The sequence below is a fragment of the Accipiter gentilis genome, chromosome 18 (assembly GCF_929443795.1).
Source record: "Accipiter gentilis chromosome 18, bAccGen1.1, whole genome shotgun sequence".
Lineage (NCBI taxonomy): Eukaryota > Metazoa > Chordata > Aves > Accipitriformes > Accipitridae > Astur > Astur gentilis.
In genome coordinates this window covers 15,310,002-15,330,738 of record NC_064897.1, presented here as the reverse complement: position 1 = coordinate 15,330,738, position 20,737 = coordinate 15,310,002, and the positions used below count along the sequence as shown (strand labels likewise).

At 45.1% G+C, this 20,737-nt stretch overlaps 1 protein-coding gene across 3 annotated transcripts; it reads left to right on the top strand.

Annotated features, from left to right (window-relative positions):
- The first annotated feature begins 1,176 nt into the window (after nt 1-1,176).
- USP18 (ubiquitin specific peptidase 18) lies at nt 1,177-19,432 on the top strand. 3 transcript variants are annotated; one of them, XM_049822174.1, is made up of 11 exons: nt 1,177-1,410; nt 4,207-4,402; nt 5,481-5,577; nt 8,584-8,729; nt 10,997-11,076; nt 11,881-12,027; nt 12,854-12,949; nt 13,964-14,134; nt 15,088-15,219; nt 15,685-15,734; nt 16,266-19,432. In XM_049822174.1, the coding sequence occupies exons 2-11, from the start codon at nt 4,234-4,236 to the stop codon at nt 16,312-16,314; spliced, it is 1,137 nt and encodes a 378-aa protein (XP_049678131.1). In that variant the 5' UTR covers nt 1,177-1,410; nt 4,207-4,233; the 3' UTR covers nt 16,315-19,432. The 3 variants fall into 3 exon arrangements, with proteins under 3 accessions (XP_049678131.1, XP_049678130.1, XP_049678129.1); XM_049822172.1 differs by having other exon boundaries at nt 1,325-1,410; nt 4,226-4,402; XM_049822173.1 differs by lacking the exon at nt 15,088-15,219 and having other exon boundaries at nt 1,305-1,410.
- The last annotated feature ends 1,305 nt before the right edge of the window (nt 19,433-20,737 follow it).

Sequence of the window (20,737 nt, the reverse complement as noted above, 5' to 3'; positions counted from 1 at the left end):
CTCCATAAAGGGTAGGCAGGTGTGCCCTGCCAAATCACACAGCGGACTACTCCCTTCTGGGGTCCCAGAGACTCAATCTATTTCACATACATAGCAGGACTCCCTATGTCATCCACACCGGTTCCCCAGTCAGCAGAGCTCTGCGAAGCAGCATCACTCACCTCCAACCCTCCCACCTCCTCAAGTGGAGCAAAGCTGGGCCAGTAGCCATCCTCTGAGAAGGAAAGCTCCTTTACGGGGTGCTGTGCCTCTCTGCTCCTCCTGCAGACACCCAGGAACAAGATGAAGGGGAAAGCCTGGAAACCCAACATATGCACCGGAGAAGCAGCCACCCAAGCACTTCTGCTTGTCGGGACAGAGGTGACTCATTGAGGCCTGAAATCTCACAGTTTGCGTTGGTGCTGCAATATTCGTTTACTGGCGTGCAGCCATTCATATATTCCCCTGCATGCTGCAGCCTACCATCAGACAGGAAACGGCCGACCCTTTCAATTTGCCGCATGGGTTAAGTTTCTAAGCGAGTTACTTATTTGGGCTTATTTTGAATGAGCTGTTTCTTGCTTCTGGATAGGCTACTGTAGGTCTTGACAAGAGTTCGGCTTTCCTGTTGCTTTTGTGGCTAAACCCAACAAACGCCAGGCCGAAGACACGTCTCCTTTTGAGAGGTAATGAGCGACGACACGAAGCCCGGGCAGAACGAACCCCCCGAGGTACTGCCTCTGCCACAGAAGAGGAGAGTTTTCCTGCAGAGTTCAATTTCTCACTCCTCCCTTTAAAGCCCACTCTTGCCTCTGCCCAGAAGCAGCTGGCCTGAACCGGGCCGAGGCGGCTGAGCGGGGCAGGGAGGCGGCGGCGGCGGCGGAGAAGCAGGGCCGCCGCCTCCCCGCAGGCACCGGCTGCCCCGGCCGGGTGTCAGCGCAGTTCATCCCGGGCCTGCGGCACCCCCGAGACGAGCGGGCAGCCCCTGAGGCAAAGCGGGTACGGCACCTCGGCCGCCCTTCTTCCACCCGGCCGGGCCGCGTCTGCCGCCAGGTGCCGGGCAGGCCTGAGGCGGCGCGGCTGCTGCCCCTGGCGGCGGGCCGCGGCGGGGCCGAGTTTCACTTTCTGTCCCGGCGCTGCCCGAGCGGGAAACGAAAACTAGGCGGCGGAGTGGGCGCTGCTGCCCAATGACGCAGCCGGCGAGGAAAACGGCGAGGCAGCCCCGCTCCGCCCGGCAGCAGCGCCGCGGCAGCCGCTTGCCCGCTGGCCTCCGCTTCCCCCCGCTCGCTGCCGGCGGCCCTCCCGGCCCGCCAGGCTGAGGTGCTCCTCCGCGCCGCCGGTGTTGCGGACCCCTGCGGGCCCGTCAGTAGGTGCGGTGCGAACGTGAGGGACCGCCGAGGCTCGAAGCACCTCCTGGACCTGCGGGAGTTGGTAAGAAACCTTTTTGCTGGTTTGTCAGATGGGATGAGCCGGAGCCACAGTGCACCCGGAGGAAAAAAAAAAAAAAAAAAAAAAGGTTAAAAAGGGAGACGAACAAACACGTAGTTTGACAGCAAAGTGGGAAGTCTCATTTCAGTCACGTCCAAGAGAAGTGTGGCAGTGAAGGGCTCCAGTCCCTGTGGCAGCCCTTCGGGGAGCGCCTCAGGGCGGCCATCTCCTCCCCAGGGCCACTGCCGCAGCCCACCTCGCGCCCCGGCACCATCCCCCTGGCCGCTTGCTCCCCAAGATACCCGTGAGGGGAAAGGAGCAATGATGGCGGGGAAGGGGCGGTAAGGGACAGAGGTGGTGGCCCTCCTCAGGCTTTGGGGACTGTGGTATTGGGGTGTGAAGGGACCGTTGGGGGTTTGCCGTGAGAGGCCGGTGTCTCGGGAGGGCAGACAGGCTGTGGAGCAGGCCAGAGTGAAAGGGGGGATGCTGGGCTGGCTGAGGGAGGGCGAGTGAGAGGGCTCGATGGTTACGGGGTGGAGGGTATGAGGAGGGTATCGCCGCTACCTTTTCTCTGCCTAGCGCTAGCATGGTCGCTTGGCTCGGCTAAGCCACGTACCTTGAGGGAGCAGTACAGTGTTCTACGCCTTATCTGCAACGGAAACCGAGAAGCGACCCTGCTTCTCCAGTGAGAGAGGAGGAATCCGGGGCAAGCGGGGACCCTGCTCCTCAATTGCTACGCTCGCTCACCAGTTTTTTTATACATTTATACAGGGAAAGGAAGGTCAAGTGCAAATCTTATGAATGCTGTATTTCTGATAGCCAAAATGAGGCAGTTTTGTGCAAGGGTTGGGAATTTGTGTTCTTGTCCCTGCTCCTGCACTGGGGTTTCTGCTAGTAGTGTCTGGGCGCCTGGGGGAGAGTTTGACTGAACCAGAGACCAAAATCCTCCCATCTCTGTATCCCACTGCACCTTCCTACCCTAATAGCGTTCTACCTATTTCTCAAGTCACCCAAAATCTTTTAGCCGTGAGCTTGCTCTTTCGTTCCAGCCTTAATACTAACTCTCCTGCCAAAAGCTGCGTCTTGCAAGTTCACCTCATCCCTGGTACATCCCTAGCTATTGTTTAGCTACTTCTGCTCTGCCTCTCCCCCTCCTTTCTGTCTCCTTTGGCATCCCCACGGGCTGTGAGCATTACTTACCTTCTGGCTGATATTACGCCAACTAAACCCAGTGGCTCTCACAGTACAAGCAAAGGTGGGCACCGGCTCCAGCTGGGCTTTCAGAAACCTGAATGCCTCGTTAAATCATTTCTAGGGGAAGAGGCAGTGTGAGTTCAGACTCTGTTTTGCCGAGGAAGAAATCGAATCCAATTTGTCTTTTCATGCACAGCTGTTCTAATAACTGGGTTTGGATATAAAAAGCAATATTCTTGAGTCTATCATTGAATGTCTGACTTAATTTTTTTTTTTCCCAAATAAAACTCCTCAGCAAATTTGACAATATTTAGTGAATCTGAGTGTATGACACTTAGAGTTCAAAAGTAATCTTCAAAAGTAAAGAATCAAAAGTACAGTTGGGAAAAAGTATAATCAAACTTTAAGGTAATAATTAATGGGGGAAAAAAAAAGTATTTCTAGCTTCCCTGCCTGAATCTTCAGAAACTTTGATATTTAACATTATTAGGCACAGTTAACCTGAAAAATAGAAATAGCTTGCTTTTAAAGCAAAGATTTTTCTTTTTGTGAAAGGCAGAACCAGGATTTTTTTGCTTATTTCCCTTTCTTGGTAGCTTTTATTCATTCTTTCAGCACCTCGCCTTAGGTTAATTTTATGTGCTGTTTAATATTTGTAAAATAATAATTTTTGAGCATGTGTTTTGCGTGTCCCCCCACACACCCCCGTGAATGCTTCCCTAAGCATATCCTTTTTTTCTGATTCTGCCTCCCTGTTGGAGGTGGGCTTTTAAAAAGTTTCATTTTTCTGTAATTAGTTTTGAACATTTGTTACATTTGCTTGTGTATTTTTACTTTGCTTTCATTTAGTGATTTTTCTTTCTTTTTTTTTTTCTCCAACTTTTATTTAAAGAGCCAGTACCTGAGTCATAAAAGACTGTCAGAGTAATGGTCTGTTCAATACTCCCTTGAAAATCAGGGCATTATAATGGTTCTCTTGCTTAAACACTTACTTTGACTGTGATCGCTTGAAGGAGCATAAAAAGAAACTGATCTTTAGGTGCTTAAATGCCTTTAAAAATTACAGTCCAAAGTGGCACAGCAGAGCTGTGACTAAGGCACTTAAAAGCAATGCAGAGAGCCCAGTACAGAAAACAAGCAAATGCTTATCAGCTCAAAAGGCTAGAGAAGGTGAAATTTGCCCTTTTGAATACTTGGGATATTTTGGGTGATAAAGCATTACTTTTACTGAACAGAGGAGTTTTTGCAACATCTGTGATTTGGACAATTTTAATCACATTATTTACCAAATTTTCTTGAACAGGGACATCTGGAGTTCCCTGGCTAGGTGGAGCTGTTTCTGTGGAATCGAAGGTTCTTTTATTTATTTAGCCACAAAAGGAAGACAGGATGTGCAATTGCCGTCAAGCTCCATGTCTGTTACTTTGCCAATAACCTGCAACCTACAATACCCATGTTAATTCAAATATACCAAATGACGTCACAGTAATCTTACTAAGTTTATTGACATTCCAGCTTTTTCATAATGAAAATATCAAATACAAAGACAAATCTTGGGTTTCTGGGTGTGTCCCCTCTTTCTGACCTTTCTGTATCTTTCTGCAGTCCATCTGTCTTTGTACAGTATTGTTGATGGGACAGAGGAGTGGACGTCAAGAAAGAAGCAAGAAACTAGAGCTGGCACTAAGCGAGACTATGAAGGCAGAAGCAGAAGTACAAAATAATAAAGAGGAAGATGAAGAACCGAAGGCCAAAGACCAGAGGCTAACATCAGTCTTTGGTGTGGCAGACTTAAAAAATGGTAATAATGTTTTGCCTATTCTTCACTCTCATATTTTCTAATGCCTGCTGTTCCATTCTCTGTCCTTAGCTTCATTTTCTCCTATTCTTTACCTCTTCACTGAGGAACATACATAAGATTCTCATTTTGCCCTGCCAAGTAACCACTTTGAGTTTTTGGGAAGGGATTACATGAGGATCTCGGAGCTTTTTCCCGGTTTAAGTCCTCAAATTGACCAATGCAGCTGAAAAGGTCTAGATACTGATCCTGTCTCTTTCTAAATACAACCAGCGTTGCCTCTGGATTTTCTAAACCATGGACTAGGCCCTAGTTATTCTGCTCCATCACTAGATTGGCCTCTTAAAAGCTGTCATCAGTATTTCAGGTGTACATACTGTTCTATCCCAGCCATAGCCCACCCTTACCACCAACTATATGCATTTCAGGGTTGTTCTGAGTTTCCGTTCCATGTCCTCTCTTCCTACAGTGATGACTTCAGAAGAAAACCTTCTAATTTCTGACCATGGTTACTTATACTGCTTTGGGGCACAGAATATGTCATCGTTTTAGATGCAGTGTGAACAGCTGTGACTTGCTTTTTCCACTTCTCTCAGGCTAGTTCCTTTCTTTGAAAGTGAGACAAAGAATACCAGAGGTAGGCTGAAGGGGAAACTTCAAGCCTGTGTGATGGACAACTAGCATGTGGTCCCACATGTAGCTCTTCATTTTGTTATTAGGCGTGGCTGTGTAAAAGGCTGAATAAAAATCGTCATACAGGCAGCCTTTGACTTCTGTTTTTTCTAATTTTATGTTTAGGTGTGCTATGACAGGACTGAAAATAGAGGAACTGGGAGACATCCGAGTATCATAATCCAGGCTTACTTGGATTTTTCCTGTCAGTTGCCAAACAAAAATAAACGTTATCTGCTTGAGCAACATAAGGATAGATTGAACACTCTCAAGTCTGACCAAGATGCTGGGCCTATACACTGGATGGCTGAATATGTGCAAGAGGAGTTTGCCACTTTCAAATAATTTTAACTTTCTTTTCTTGTACCTATCTCCAGTCCTCACTTCCTCTTTTTTTTTCTGCCTACAGAAGCTATTGGACTGTACAATGTTGGACAGAGCTGCTGTCTGAACTCTCTGCTCCAAGTGTTCCTCATGAATATACGCTTCACAGGGATACTTCGAAGGTACCACCTGTTTGAACTATCTGAGATACTTCCATTGTTGCTCTGTGGTCTCCTTTCCTTTTTTTATACGGGATGTACATTTGAAGGCTCGGATCACCAAGGTGCTAGTAAAGCTCAGCTCACTCAGCAAGCTCTCTGCCTTGTTGTGTCTGTCAAATACAGACTAGGGCCTGCAAAGGTAGAAGTTGCAGTGTTCTGACTTGTTAGTCATCTCTGATTCACGTGTCATTTGCACACCACTAAGCTGCAGTTTTGAACTGAGTCTTTATGACTCGTATCTTTCTTTTCTGTAACAGGATATGATTTTATTCCAGGTATACTCATAGGCCGTTATAACTAAAAGATGTTTTGTGTCAAACCATATCCACTATTAATTTTATAACTTTAAGCACGTAAACGTAAACATATTGTGATCCATAGCCTCTGGCCTCTGATTGCCCTGGCTAACACCTGATAGAGAAGAGTAAGTGTTGTGGCAGATAGCAAATACACAGTGTTACTTTGTTTTGCTTGACTGTGCTCTCTACTTGTTCCTGAGGAGGATTTGGACTTCTGCCTTCCTACCAACTGCACTAATAACTGGTTTGATTTGTTTTCAGTTTATTCAGTTCACTGCAGCTTTAACCATGTAAGTGGATCATTCCTATTCAGTCCTTTCTCCAAATTTCTTACACACTCACCAGTGTGCAGAGGGGGAAGAGGACAAGTTACAGACATGCAGAGATGAAAAGCGTCATAAATGGATAAAGCTAAATAATGTAGACAGTAGGTTACCATTGTTATTTGAAGAAAGACTTACAAAAACCTGGGGACTCCAATAAATTTAGGGAGGATAAAGAGCTTTCCAGTTGGCATATAGTTGAAATACAAGCATTACGATATATATGCCCATGAAATTTTGAGGGTATGTTGAGAATGAAGGCATGAACAGGTGGGAGGCAAGAATAGCTCTGAAACTAGCTGTAACTAATGTTGTTTCTAGAGCCCAGAAAGCCCTTCAGGTCCTGCTCGGTTTGCCCCTTATTCAGGAACAGGTTGTCATGGTTTAACCTCAGCCTGCAACTAAGCACCACGCAGCTGCTCCCTCACCTCCCTCACAGTGGGATGGGGGAGACAATCAGAAGGGTAAAAGTGAGAAAACTTATGGGCTGAGATAAAGACAGTTTAATAGGTAAAGCAAAAGCTGCACACACAAGCAAAGCAAAACAAGGAATTCATTCCCCACTTCCCATTGGTAGGCAGGTGTTCAGCCATCTCCAGCAAAGCAGGGCTCCATCACGCCTAACAGTGACTTGGGAAGGCAAATGCCATAACTCCAAACATTCCCCCCTTCCTTCTTCTTCCCCCAGCTTTATATGGTGAGCATGATGTCATATGGTCTGGAATATCCCTGTGGTGGGTTGACCCTGGCTGGATGTTGGGTGCCTACCAGAGCTGCTCTATTGCTCCTGTCCTCAGCTGGACAGGGGAGAGAAAATATAACAAAAGGCTTGTGGGTCAAGATAAGGACAGGGAGAGATCACTCAATCAGTTACTGTCACGGGCAAAAGAGACTCGACTTAGGGAAAATTAACTTAATTTATTGCCAATCAAACCAGAGTAGGGTAATGAGAAATAAAACAAAATCTTAAACCACCTTGCCCCCACCCCTCCCTTCTTCCTGGGCACAGCTTCACTCCCGGATTCTCTACCTAGGCTCCCCAGTGGCACAGGAGGATGGGGAATGGGGGTTATGGTCAGTTCATCACATATAATCTCTGCCACTCCTTCCTCAAGGGCGGGACTCCTCACACTCTTCCTCTGTTTCACCGTGGGGTCCCTCCCACAAGAGACAGTCCTCCATGAACTTCTCCAACGTGGGTCCTTCCCACAGGCAGCAGTTCTTCATGAACTGCTCCAGCGTGGGTCCCTTCCATGGCATGTAGTCCTTCAAGAGCATGCTGCTCCAGCGTGGGTCCTCCGTGGGGTCACTAGTCCTGCTAGAAAACCTGCTCTGTGGGTTCCTATCTCCATAAATCCGCAGGTCCTGCCAGGACCTTGCTCCAGCGTGGGCTTCCCACGGGGTCACAGCCTCCTTAAGGCACCCACCTGCTCCGGCGTGTATCCTCCATGGGCTGCAGGTGGAGATCTGCTCCACCGTGGACCTCCCTGAGCTGCAGGGGGACAGCCTGCCTCACCATGGTCTTCCCCATGGGCTGCAGGGGAAATCTCTGCTCCAACGCCTGGAGCACCTCCTCCTTCACTGACCTGGGGGTCTGCAGGGTTGTGTCTCTTACATGTTCTCGCTCCCCTCTCCAGCTGCAGTTTCTGTGCCGCAGCAACTTTTTTATTCCCCCTTCTTAAATCTGTTATGACAGAGGCACTACTACTGTCACTGATGGGTTTGGCCTTGGCCAGCGGTGGGTCCATCTTGGAGCCGGCTGGCATTGGCTCTGTTGGACATAGGGGAAGCTTCTAGCAGCTTCTCACAGAAGCCACCCCTGTAACCCCCCTGCTACCAATATCTTGCCACACAAACCCAATACAATCCCTTGGGTCAGTTGGGGTCAGCTGTCCTAGCTGTGTCCCCTCCCAAATTCTTCTGCATCTCCGGCCTACTCCCTGGTGGGGTGGGGTAAGAAACAGAAAAGGCCTTGGCTCCTGGGTAAGCACTGCTCAGCAGTAAGTAAAACACCTCTGCATTATCAACACTGTTTTCAGCACAAATCCAAAACATAGCCCCATACTAGCTACTATGAAGAAAATTAACTCTATCCCAGCCAAAAGCAGCACACAGGCCAAGTTAAAATTGTGGCCTTTTACTTTAAAACTGTCAGCCTGCTCTGTGGGATGAGCTAATGCAGGTGTCTGCTTCCCCTTTTTTCCTTCTTTTGCTGAAAACATGTCCCTTCTGCTTCCTCTTGGGTTGCTATCTGTGCTATCCACCTCTGCTCCTTCAGGTATGACGTCTAATATTTCTCCATTGTACTGCTTGATTACCATTTCTGTTGCTTCTTCTCTTTATAGGATCACAGTGCCACCACATGCTGCACAGAAGAGGAGGAATGTCCCATACCAAATGCTTCTGCTGTTGGAGGAGATGCAGTGTGGCAAGCGGAAAGCTGTTTCTCCCACAGCCCTTGCTTGCTGTCTTTCAGTATACAGAGTGAAATGTAAGCAGTGCCACCACATCCCCACCTCCATCTGCAGACCAAGGATGTTAATTGTCAAGCACTAACAAGCAGTACAGACTCTGACATCTCATTTAGAGATTCAGAAATGTGAGGAGTTAGGTACATGATGATGTAGCGCTCTTTATAGCTGCCTCTCAGTTTTGAGTGAGATGCTGTGTTTTACTTGTGAAGAGAGAGGAAAAAAGCCCCTACTGGATATCCTTGCTGATGTTCAAAGGGTGGGAAGACTACCAGACTGCTAGAAGATTCAGCTGCTGATACTGGCTGGAGGGCAAGGGCTGTGCAGGGCAAAGGGAAGACAGCTTATAGCTTGATTTGTCTTGCTATACTGACATGATAATAGTGAAACAGCTGCTGTTGAAAAGGGTCATGTGGAAAAGATAGAGTTCACCCAGATCCCCAAGGATAGAAACCATATCCTTCCTGTTCCTTGTTATAAGGGCAGAGAGAAGAATTTGCTGGCTTAACCTCCCCCCACCAGGAAGGTTCCTAAAGGAGAGAGATTGTTAAATGCACGAGTTCCCGGTGACAATGGGATGCTGAGGGTCTGTTTATGTGTACAAATACACATGGTATATCCAACTGCTCTTATCTTTATCATATAAAAGCCAAAACAAGACAGCACTGAATGGGACAGATGGTAGCCAGCCCAGACCTATATTAAGGAGCAACATGAGATAACCCGAATATTTCTGTTTGCATTGTTTTTCCCCCTGAGACTTAATGGCTCTGCATTCTGCCTTCTCTCTTCCAAATAAAGAGAGATGTTCAAAGAGAGTTTGTAAAGCTTGACAGTTTCCCACCTTGCCTTTCTGCTTTAAAATTCAGGTGTGGTTCATAAAGTCCTATATCCCAGTGATTGGTGCTTTACCTGGATTAGAGATGTGCTATTAGACATAAGAAAAGGTATATTTTCTGAGCTTCGTTTAGTCAGGGATGTCTGTGATCTTACTAGAACCCAGCTGAAGTCAGTACCTGCAGACTTGCAGGGAAGTTGGAAACACTTCCACCTCAGGTTGATGGATTATTCCACAAAATTTGTTTCACCTATGATCAAGCATAGAGATAGTCCAGAAATATCAAGATTTTGCTAAACTATGTGTAGTTTTGCCCAGTTCCTAAGTCTGGAGTTCATCATGGGCTGAAAGCATCAGTTCTTCATAGTCAAGGACGTGGATTCCCCCCTGCCCCCAAATTGAATCATAGAATCATTTAGGTTGGAAAAGACCTTCAAGATCATTGAGTGCAACCATCATCCATGCCCACTAAACCATGTTCTGGAGTACCTTGTCTACGCGCTTTTTGAATACCTCCAGGGATGGTGACTCAACCGCTTCCCTGGGCAGCCTATTCCAATGTCTGACAACCCTCTCAGTAAAGAAATTTTTCCTAATATCCAACCTAAATGTCCCGTGCCGCAACTTGAGGCCATTTCCTCTCATCCTATTACCAGCCACCTGACAGAAGAGACTAGCACCCACCTCACTACAACCCCCCTTCAGGTAGTTGTAGAGAGTGATAAGGTCTCCCTTCAGCTTCCTTTTCTCCAGAATAATTCAAATTCAATCTTGAAGCAATTCTCTGCTGAGCCATTTTAAGCAAGCTGTGCACTGAGCTGTATCCCACCATCTTAGGCTTCTTAATGTCCCAGTTTAGCCGGAGTGGAAAGCCAAAGCGTAATGTTACTGCATCACCCTTGGCTTCCTGTCCTGAAGCTACGTGCTTTTTCCCTGGGTAGGGGTCAAGGGGTTTATACCATTCTGTGTATGAGACGTATGGATAGACCTCCCTGTCATTTTTGTCTCAGGACTCCATAGTGTTATAGCCTTAGTGAGGGGATGGGGGAGACAAGTCTGTGCAGTAACAAAGATGAAAAAGAGAACAGAATCTTCCTTGTATTGTTTCTAAGAAGGACTCAAATAAATGCAACCCTTAACTCAATGAGACATCTGAGCCCTATCATCCCATAGGTATTTAGTATACTCTTGGCCCTGCATCTATTGACAAGGACATGGCTTTTGCACTGGGTTGTACAATGGGGCACTCAAGCTCTCCCATCTTTTTCCACTGCCTGCTCAGGTCACACAGAGACATTGCAGCTTGTCTCCAGTCTAAGCTCTGTTCCTGGCAGGGAGTGGCAAGGGAACAAGAGGCTGGATCTAATGGGAGACAATAAAGCTCCCTTTGCTGTCTGTGCTTGGTGCTGTTCATAATACTGATTGAGGCTGTGTTTTCTGTTTGTCCAGTGTTTGTGCAGCATGATGCTGCCCAGCTCTTTCTGACTCTCTGGAACTTGATAAAGAGGCAGATGAAAAAGCCACAGCTGGTAAGGACGGTCACTGAAATGAACACAAGGTCCTTTGGCCCTTGTCATGTGTGGTTTACTGTTTCTTTCCTGTTCACTGACAATTGTCCTAAATGAAATTCTTAAAACTATCCCCTATTTGGATCTTTCCTCACATCTTTCAAACGGGAGAGGGAATCTTGGTTTCATAGGCTTCAACATTTTGAATCACAGTTAACTTGTTTATCCTACTCTTAGGGCATGCCAGGGTCTCTGTTCTAGTGGGAGAGCTGATTAATAACAAAAAGACTGATCTTTTTGCAACACTGAATTTAGTTATCTTGCATTTCTTTTTTTCCCAAATTTCTGTAAGCATTTATTGGTGTGTCTTGACACAGCTCCTCCATTCTTTGAATGTGCATTTCATTATAATTAGTCACTGTTAGTATGTTATGTATATGACAGTTCCTCCCAGGGGAGCTGTGTAAGGTAAGAGAAAAGTGACTCATCCTCAACCCACTGTCATAGTTTTATTTGTACTGAAGAAAGGCTCTTATTGCTGGTCCAAACAAAACAGTAAAATTCTGCATCAAAGCAGACATTTAACTGCCTGATCTTGTTATAGGCTATGTCTTTCCCATCTGCTAGGGAATGAGGGGAAGGTGTTGTTCTTTAAATGGTGGGAAGTGCCCTGTCCACATAAGTCAATGTCAGATCTGGGTTCAAGCCTTAAAGCAGTAACATTGCATGAAGTAACGTGTCCATGTGGGCTTTCCCACCCACAGAGAGAAATACCTCAGCTGTGTTCTTCATAAACCTTTTTTTGGCCTTTTTTTACCCCTCCAGGTTGAAGAGCTGAATGATTTGTACACTATCTGTGTACAGGAGCACCTGGCCTGTCAGAAGTGCTCTTCTGAATCAAAGAGGAACAGCAGCATGTTAACCCTTCCACTGCCAGTGCTGGATTCCAGTTCTCACGTGCTGAAGACTCTGGTAAGTTCAGTGGCAGCACTGTTTCCTTAGGAAGAAGATTCCCCTCTGTTCACTGCGGGAGGCTTCTCCTTGCAGCACTGGTGTCTCCTGGGACTCATCTAGAATCTCTGTAGGGTGTCTGGGACTTTGAGGTAATCTTTTCTCATTCACATTTCTTCTTTGTTTTGAGGGGTTCTAAACGTCTCAAAAAATTTTTTGATTTGGGGAATGGAAAATAAAGTCCTTGAATTGCCTTTCCAAAAAGAGTGTTGACTAAATACTCTGTAAGACTCATACTACACAGTGATGTGTACTTGTGAGATCTTAGATACAACAGTGAGGTGCCCTAGATAACTTGTAATCCCTGGCCAGACACACTACATTTCCCCAGTGCAGTGTTCTTCTACTGTTAAATCAGTACTGCTGTTTGATATCCAGGTACAGAAATGATGGTGGCTATGTAGGTGCTGCCAGAAATAGACAGCGGATTTTTCAGGTGACAGGTGACCATTGGACATTACTTATTCTCTGACCACTTTATACTGTTTCGTCCTAAAGGAACCTCTTTCAAAACCTCTAAGGCTTTGAACTTGGTAGAAAAGACATTTATGCATCAACACCTTTTTTTGTGGAAAATGTGGTACTCTATTTTTTTCAACTAATGTAATCACAGCAGCCGGTAGCAAAAATGGGGTACCTTTTTCTAGGCTGCTAGGCAATCTTTTGTCCTTTGAATAAAATATGCCTTTTCTAGCTTTGCTGTTTGCTTGTACCCTGTGAAACAAAGTAGAAATAGAAATCCAGCCTGAAGGAATTCAGTTGAAAGAAATACCCTCTGTCTTCTTAGGAGGACTGTCTGCAATATTTTTTCCATCCAGAAGTGCTGACTGACAACAACATGTGTTACTGTGAACAGTGTGGAAGGAAAACACCTTTTCTGCAGGTAACGGAGAATTATTTCCCCATGTCTCTTACTCCCTTTAGGACTGGGAAGGGTGGGGAAAGGACTCAGCCATATCAGTTTAAGAGGAGATCAACAGCTCAAAGATTTGTCAGCACAGCAATGTCAGCATCTTTCCTGTAGGAATCTCCCTACTGTAGATGTAGCTCTAGCAACAAAAGAATGTTTTCATGGGTTTTAATGTAAGTCACCAAGGGATGTAGCATTTCTGTACCAGCAGAAAAGCTTCTGATGGTTTATGCTGAGTTTCCACTGTGGGGCTTTACATTGCTGTGTAGTTCCAGGGGTAGACAAGAATATTTTACTGGACCTGTGCATATACATAAAAGTAGGATACTGTAGGGTGATTCGCTTTCTTCCCTGCTCTCCACTGGACTCCCCATTTTTTACAGTATTGGTCTCTGCCAGCCAATGAATTAGCTGTTTCATGGAGAGGCAAGTGCATTGAAGAGAGAGGTGTGTGAGGGAGACTGCCTCAGCTGAAGGCTTGAAGGGGACTTTCCACAACATTTTCACCATTGGGCTACCTCTGAGGCCACAATGCATCCATTTGTCTTGGTGGCAATCATGGCAGCAGCAGTAATATCAACAAAGGCAGTGCTGAAAGAAATGAGCTGTCAGCTTGGCATCCTTCACAGCAGTCTAGTGGCCACATGTCACAAGGAAATAGGCTTGCCTCTCCTCACCTACCTAGTGCTACCAACCTAGGGTTAGGAAAGCAGATGAGAAACAAAGCAGCCCTTGAGACACCCAAGGCTGGGTGCTGATCATGCTGAAGTTCAGAAACTTGGTTATCACAGCTCTGTTACATGTATGTGTCTCGTGTGCAGATGAGATAAAAAGGTTTGGCATCTGCTGTCTGGTGGAATTGGCAATCATTCACTGTAGCACTGACTGTTCTCCATGCTACATTCATGGGGTGGCAATGGCTGTTTCCACCCCACCTCCCCAGGATTTGTTCCTTAGTTTTAAATTGCAGTATTTATTGCTTTACAGAGCATGAAGCTAGTCCATCTGCCGCAGACTCTGACCATACACCTAAAGCGCTTCTGCTTCGAAAAATCAGCGGACATTCACAAGCTTAGCCACTATCTGCCTTTCCCACAAGACCTTGATTTCAACTCAGTCTTGACAGAAAATCAGTGCCAAGCAGATGACAATGAAAAGGTGAGATACTCCTAATGCCCTGTTTAAAAAGGGCAGATTCTCTTCTCCCCTCTGCTCAAGTCTCATAAAAACTTAAGAGATCACACCAGTACTTGCCTCGGTTCAAAGCACCTGTCTTAAAAATGTATTTCTCAGGCTTTTTATGTGCCTGGTGTTGTCTCACACCCCATGGTTTTAACTGGTTCAGGAATTATTCAACTTTCTGTGCTCACATTAAATCACCAAATGCACTATAAATAGAGCTTTCTGCCATAAGGACAAAAACCAGGCTTTACCAGAAAAAAAACCCAATCTTTTTTTTTTCTGAGAGTGTTTAGCATAACTTTTTCCTTCCATTTCTAAATATACTAAAGAAAAGATGAAAACACAGTTCCTTTGGGTGACCAAATCCAGACATTGTAAACAGTGTCTTAGATGGAACTTCTGTCCTGTGGTTCAAGTCTCCAGGGCAAGGTGGCCTCAGTGAGCAGCAGACCTGCTGCTTTGCAGAGGTCACCAGTCCAAGACAGAGGAACTCCATTCCTGGCAGTTTCCCATGCAGTGTTGTTTGCCACAGAGTTGAGGTTATCAGGGGGACAACAGCTTTGCCAAGCAGCTGAGAGTAATCTGCCACACTGTGGATCTGTTCCCCTTACTGAGAAATAAAAGGGAAAGTGTAGAACAGCAAAACCTCACTGGTGCAGTGTTGGCTGCAGTATAACCCCTTTGCTGCCTCTTTGCTGTCTTACTTCCTTTTTCACATTCCCGTGATCTCCAGGGAGGCTGCTAGCCCATAGCTGGCAGGCAAAACTCTGAGGGTAAGAGTGAAAAAGGCAGGATCCTCAAGGCCAATCTAATCTTTCTCCGCTTTCCTTATGAAATGCACATTCTTGCTGTCCTGGCTGCTGCTTCTGTTCAGCCGATGGCAAATGAGAATTGCTGCACTGAAAGTTACTCTTTGTGGCTCTTCACAGGCTGCCTGGAAGTATGAGCTTTTTGCTGTTGTTGCTCATTCAGGATCAGCTAGTTGTGGACACTACTGTGCCTATATTCGAAGTCTCACAGAATGTAAATGGTATTGCTTCAACGATTCTGAGGTTTGTCAGGTGAGGAGACAAATCCACATTTCTTTTGTAGCTTCCTGTACACTCCTCCAGAATCTCATTCAGTCTGACTGACTGCTGATGAAAGAGAACCAGGAAAGAAAACTGAAGCTGCAGAGCTTTGTGCATCTCATTCCTCTGCTACAGCATAATCTGAGCTGAGGGCAAAGTGGCTCTAGCTTCTGTACCAAACAAGGCCTCAAGTTCTGGTTTGCAATTTGCAGAAGCAGCCACTCACTCTATATCCTACTTCATGTACTCTAGATCTGTTTAATGTATGTATTCAGAAGAGGCAAAGGAACTGTTTTTCCTTGAAGGGTAAAAGTAATAAACTGATTTATTAAAAGGTGTCTAGTTCCTGCAAGTGCCACTTCTACCACTCTTAGGAGAATTGTTGTGCTGATATCACAATATGTCCATCTCTTAAGAGTTTTTACCAGCCTTCTCTTGTGTGTTTTTCTTCTCTAGGTATCATGGGATGATGTTAAATGCACCTATGGACATTCCAACCTCCACTGGTAAGCAAACACATCATTTTTACCTAATGCTGTTCTGGGGTTTGGAATGAGGGTAGCAAAGAGAGAGAAGACAAATGGTTTGAACTGCATATTGCCTGAGATATACTGGGGGTGGAGGAGAGCGGAAGAGTCATTGCTGTGTTCTGGTTACTGTGATGCAACTGTATATGACTATACCAGTATACCTGCAGGATTACTGAGTAGCCTCAAATGGGGCTGCAGGAGTGGTCTTGTTAACTTATGATTGCCACTTGGACCCTATATCCTGACTGAAGTTAGATAACGTCAATCAGGATTCCTCCATGCTTTTTGTTTTGATTCATCATAAGAATGCTGTGGAGGGAGATAATCCGTCCTATAAGCTATAGTGCTGCCAGGGAGTCAGCTTTGTGTGCTGCCTCAGAAACACTGGAGAGGGCCAGTTCAGTTGACCTAAACCTCAAAAAGCTGAGCAGGAGCAAACCCGGGAGTTTACTTGCAAGCTATTTCTTCAAACATACATCTTGTTTTGCTTTTTGTTTGCTTCCACAGGGGAGAAACTGCCTATCTCTTGATTTACATGAAAAAACATCCTCAGTAGCCTTATCCAGGAGCATCAGAATGTCTCAGGAAGCTCTGCGCTGTCCATGGAGCTCAGCAACTCTGTGCCAGTGTGGATGTGTACAAATGTTCCACGAGAAAGACGTTCTGCACTCAGTCAGCAACCTCTGCCTTCACATTTATTTATGAAAAAAGTGCAGGAGAGACGCAGCTAGAGGAAGGATCTGCACCTAGAAACTTTCTTTCATATATTCCTATATTTTTGGTATTTATGTGATTTTATATATTCATTTCCTCTTAAAACATAGTAAAGTTAGTCCTTGTCTCTACTGACTTAGCAGTTTCTTTAATCCTGATGCCTAGATTGCAGTACAGGGGAAGCATTTGCATTGAAAGCCTGCATGATGTTCCAGGGAGGCACGTGGTATGGCTGGAGAGTTGTGATAGCCATACCTAGCCAGTAAGACTGTAAGAGCTTGAGACTTATTCTGCCCTTTTAGCACCATGTTAGATGCTAGCAAGCTGGGCAGGGGACCCCAAAAGTCTTGTGAAACAGCTGGAACAAGGACCAGAACCCTTATGGTACATGCACCAGTGATGTTTTCTCCTTAAAGACTTCCTGAAAATTAATCACTGCAGGGGTTGAGATGTGTTTGAAAGTTGGTGTCAGCATAAAGGAGTGTTTTTAAATCAGGAGCTATTGTAATAGTTCTGATTTACAAGGTGAGTTTGTGTATATTTATGCAGATGATTATTGTTTTAGCATGTTACCAGGCATTTATATGCATTTTCTTTCCTGTATAGGTGTGGTGGGTTGACGCTGGTGGGAGCCCACCCAAGCTGCTTTAACACTCCCCCTCCTCAGCTGGACAGGGGAGAGAGAGTACAATGTTGAGATAAGGACAGGGAGAGATCATTCACCAATTACTGTACTGGGCAAAACAGATTCAACTTTGAGAAAAATTAATTTAATTTATTACCAATCAAATCAGAGTAGGATAATGAAAAAAACCCCACCTCAATCTTAAAACACCTTCCTCTGACCCCTCCCTTCTTCCCAGGCTTAACTTTACTCCTAATTTTCTCTACATCCACCCCACAGCAACGCAGGGGGATGGGGCATGGGGGTTATGGTCAGTTCATCACACATTGTCTCTGCTGCTCCTTCCTCCTCAGTTGCTGTCTTTCCCCCCTACCCCCCCTTCTTAAATACGTTATCCCAGAGGCGCTACCACCGTCGCTGATGGGCTCAGCCTTGGCCAGTGCCGGGTCCATCTTGGAGCTGCCTGGCATTGGCCCTGTCGGACACAGGGGAAACTTCCAGCAGCTTCTCACAGAAGCCACCGCTGTAGCCACCTGCTGCCAAAACCTTGCCACACAAACCTGTCGTGGTTTAACCCCAGCCAGCAACTAAGCACCACGCAGCTGCTCACTCAGTCCCCCCCATCCAGTGGGATGGGGGAGAAAATCAGGGAAAAAATGTAAAACTCACGGGTTGAGATAAGAACGGTTTAATAGAACAGAGAAGAAGAAACTAATAATGATAATGATAACACTAATAAAATGACAACAGCAGTAATAAAAGGATTGGAATGTACAAATGATGCGCAGGGCAATTGCTCACCACCCACCGACCAACACCCAGCTAGTCCCCAGGCACCGATTCCCTGCCCCCACTTCCCAGTTCCTAAACTAGATGGGATGTCCCATGGTATGGAATACACCGTTGGCCAGTTTGGGTCAGGTGCCCTGGCTGTGTCCCCTCCCAACTTCTTGTGCCCCTCCAGCTTTCTCTCTGGCTGGGCATGAGAAGCTGAAAAATCCTTGACTATAGTCTAAACACTACTGAGCAACAACTGAAAACATCAGTGTGTTATCAACATTCTTCGCATACTGAACTCAAAACATAGCACTGTACCAGCTACTAGGAAGACAGTTAACTCTATCCCAGCTGAAACCAGGACAAAACCCAATACAGAGCAACAGAGATTCTGAAGCTAGCTAATGATTTTGCACAATACAAGCCATACACTGTGATAAGAGAAGTGAGATGCCCTGATGTGCTTGAACTTCTGGGATTTTCCTTTAGTACCCCAGCTAGTTGCCAGCTGGAATTTTCTCGCTCTCTCCCTTCCTTCTCTGCCTATGAAGTGGAAATGTCCCTCAAGCAGAAAGTGTTCTGGAGAGAACAATTTTGTAAAGTAATTTTTAAATCTCCTGTTGAGTCCTGTCACTTTGTGCTGTTGGTTCAGCCTGTGCTCCCATGGCAAGACCACACAGCCAGAGGGAAAATGTAGAGAGAGCTGGGAAGGAAGGTTTCTAACGTGGCAATCAGAAGAGCGTTCTGAAAGCTCATCACAAGACTCAGCTGTGAGGAAAGTTAAAAACTTTGGTTGTGATGCTTTTAAAGCACTCATTGTGGTACGTCTGTGAAAGGATCAGTGAATCCCGTAGTTTGAGATCTAAAAGTACCTTCTAGTGTAGCATATTCTTTGACTGTATCTTTACAAGGGTGCTATTTTTGCGGGACTGAGCACATTTTAAAATTACTAATGTAGTTATAATAGCAGCTATGTATAACCTAATTTTATTTTGATAATGAAGTTCCCAAATCATGTCCATTTTCTGTTGCTATGTGGAAGGTGAATTGAGAGCTTGGAGCATAGCTTTGAAATTACACTTTTGTGAACTAGCAGGTATTTATTGCATTGTACTAGCAAGGTCCTTTTTTCTGTTCAACTCTCTTGTATTTGTACTGTTCATTCTGCATTAAAAAAAATCCCAGTGTATTGTTTGTCACCAAGATGAGGAGTTTTCAGCGTATTCACCTTTGGGAATGCGTTACACTCTTTCTAAAGCACCTTGCAATGGGTGAGTAAGAAAACCAAGTTCCTGTCTGCTTTATCCAGCACTTTGCATATGTGAAGCAGCTGAAAGACTGTGCATTTCCAGAAATTGAGAAGTTAATGGGTTAAGAGACTGACAAGACATTTCTAATTTGATATAACCTGAGATTGAAAAACAAGCTACGCTTATGAAAAATGCCTCAAATATGTCATAACCTTGCAGGTATATCACCCATCAAGGAAGCAATTGCTGAGATATATTAAGAATCTTTTCAGTCAGTATCTCCATGAAAAGTAGTCAATGTTTTTTGAATAAAGTTGTATGGGATAAATTCCCTAGAAAATAAGTCCTGTGGGTTATTCTTGGTCTGTTTTTCCTAAACACCATAAATGCAGGTGGGAGGCTACAGGCCACATGCACAGAGGTTGTATGCTCAGATTAAGTATTCAGGCTAAAGCTACTGCTAATGTTTAGCTCCCAGGCTGAACCCGGGCACTTTGCCCTCATGCTGGAGGCACAATGGGTTTATTGTCAGGTTCCCTGTCACATGGAAGGTTATATTGCTTCCAGATCCTGATGGGCCATAGGAGGAGCAGGAGGGAGTGCAGACTCCATTGTGTATGGATTTAAAAACTTTGCCTGACCTGAGCTGCTTTTGTAAAAAGTCACCTTGGCTGCCTCTGTGTCCACAGCAAAGTTCAGTTGTACGCTGGATAAACTGCCCAAGAACCACTTTCAGCTAAGTGCATGGGATTCATTGTTAGTGGATTGATACACAGTTATAACATGGAGACCAGCTATAACCTGGAGTCCACCTTGCCCAGGGGCTGGCTACAGAAAAGCACCACCTGGATTTCCGCCAGAAAAAAACTTTCCACCATAGAGCCACGGCAAAGGAGTTGGGATTATTTGTCCTGTGTATCAGCCACTATGCAAATGAAGCCGAGCACAGGTATCAAGGGCTTTGAAAAGCCAGATAAAGCCAAGAGTATGTGTGTGGAGAGATTATTGTAGGTCCTGGTAACTCTTCCTTTCTGTTTTTTGTTTGGTTTGAGATTTCCGTGTCTTAAGGGAAGGCGCAGTAGCAAAATACACGTTCTCTGCTTCATCTCTGACAGATTCCTCCTCAGTTCCAGATATTCCCCACCTTTGAGAAACACATAGAAAAATAGAAAAAATTAAATATCTGTAATATATATAATAAATATATCACACACATGTATAATCTCTAAAACTTAAATATGTTGTAAATCCCCAAATTATACATGAAAGAGAGAAATAATTTTTTGGTACTTTACTTCCAGCTTCATTTTAAGTTACAAGAGTCACTTATCAACAACTAGTTACCATTGGTATTTACACGAAAATGCTGCACGTGAGGTCTACATTTAAAAGACCTTCAGAAAAGGACCTGTTCTAATATGGATTAAAAAACATGGGTTGACGAAACTGTAGTTACTCTAAACTACAATGAGATATGCAAATCATATTAGGACTTAGCATTACTAGTAATTTTAATAATAATGGCTTTACTGATAATTTTGTAGATCACGATAATCTGTTGTGTCTGATAGATTCCAATAGTGAATCCTGTGATAATATTTCTGCAGGGGAAC

Excerpts from the sequence above, each read along its gene's own strand:
- USP18 (XM_049822174.1), top strand. The coding sequence starts at position 4,234 with ATGGGACAGAGGAGTGGACGTCAAGAAAGAAGCAAGAAACTAGAGCTG. Across the intron at positions 4,403-5,480 it reads TGTGGCAGACTTAAAAAATG|AAGCTATTGGACTGTACAAT; the intron begins GTAATAATGTTT and ends TTCTGCCTACAG. Across the intron at positions 11,077-11,880 it reads AGATGAAAAAGCCACAGCTG|GTTGAAGAGCTGAATGATTT; the intron begins GTAAGGACGGTC and ends TTACCCCTCCAG.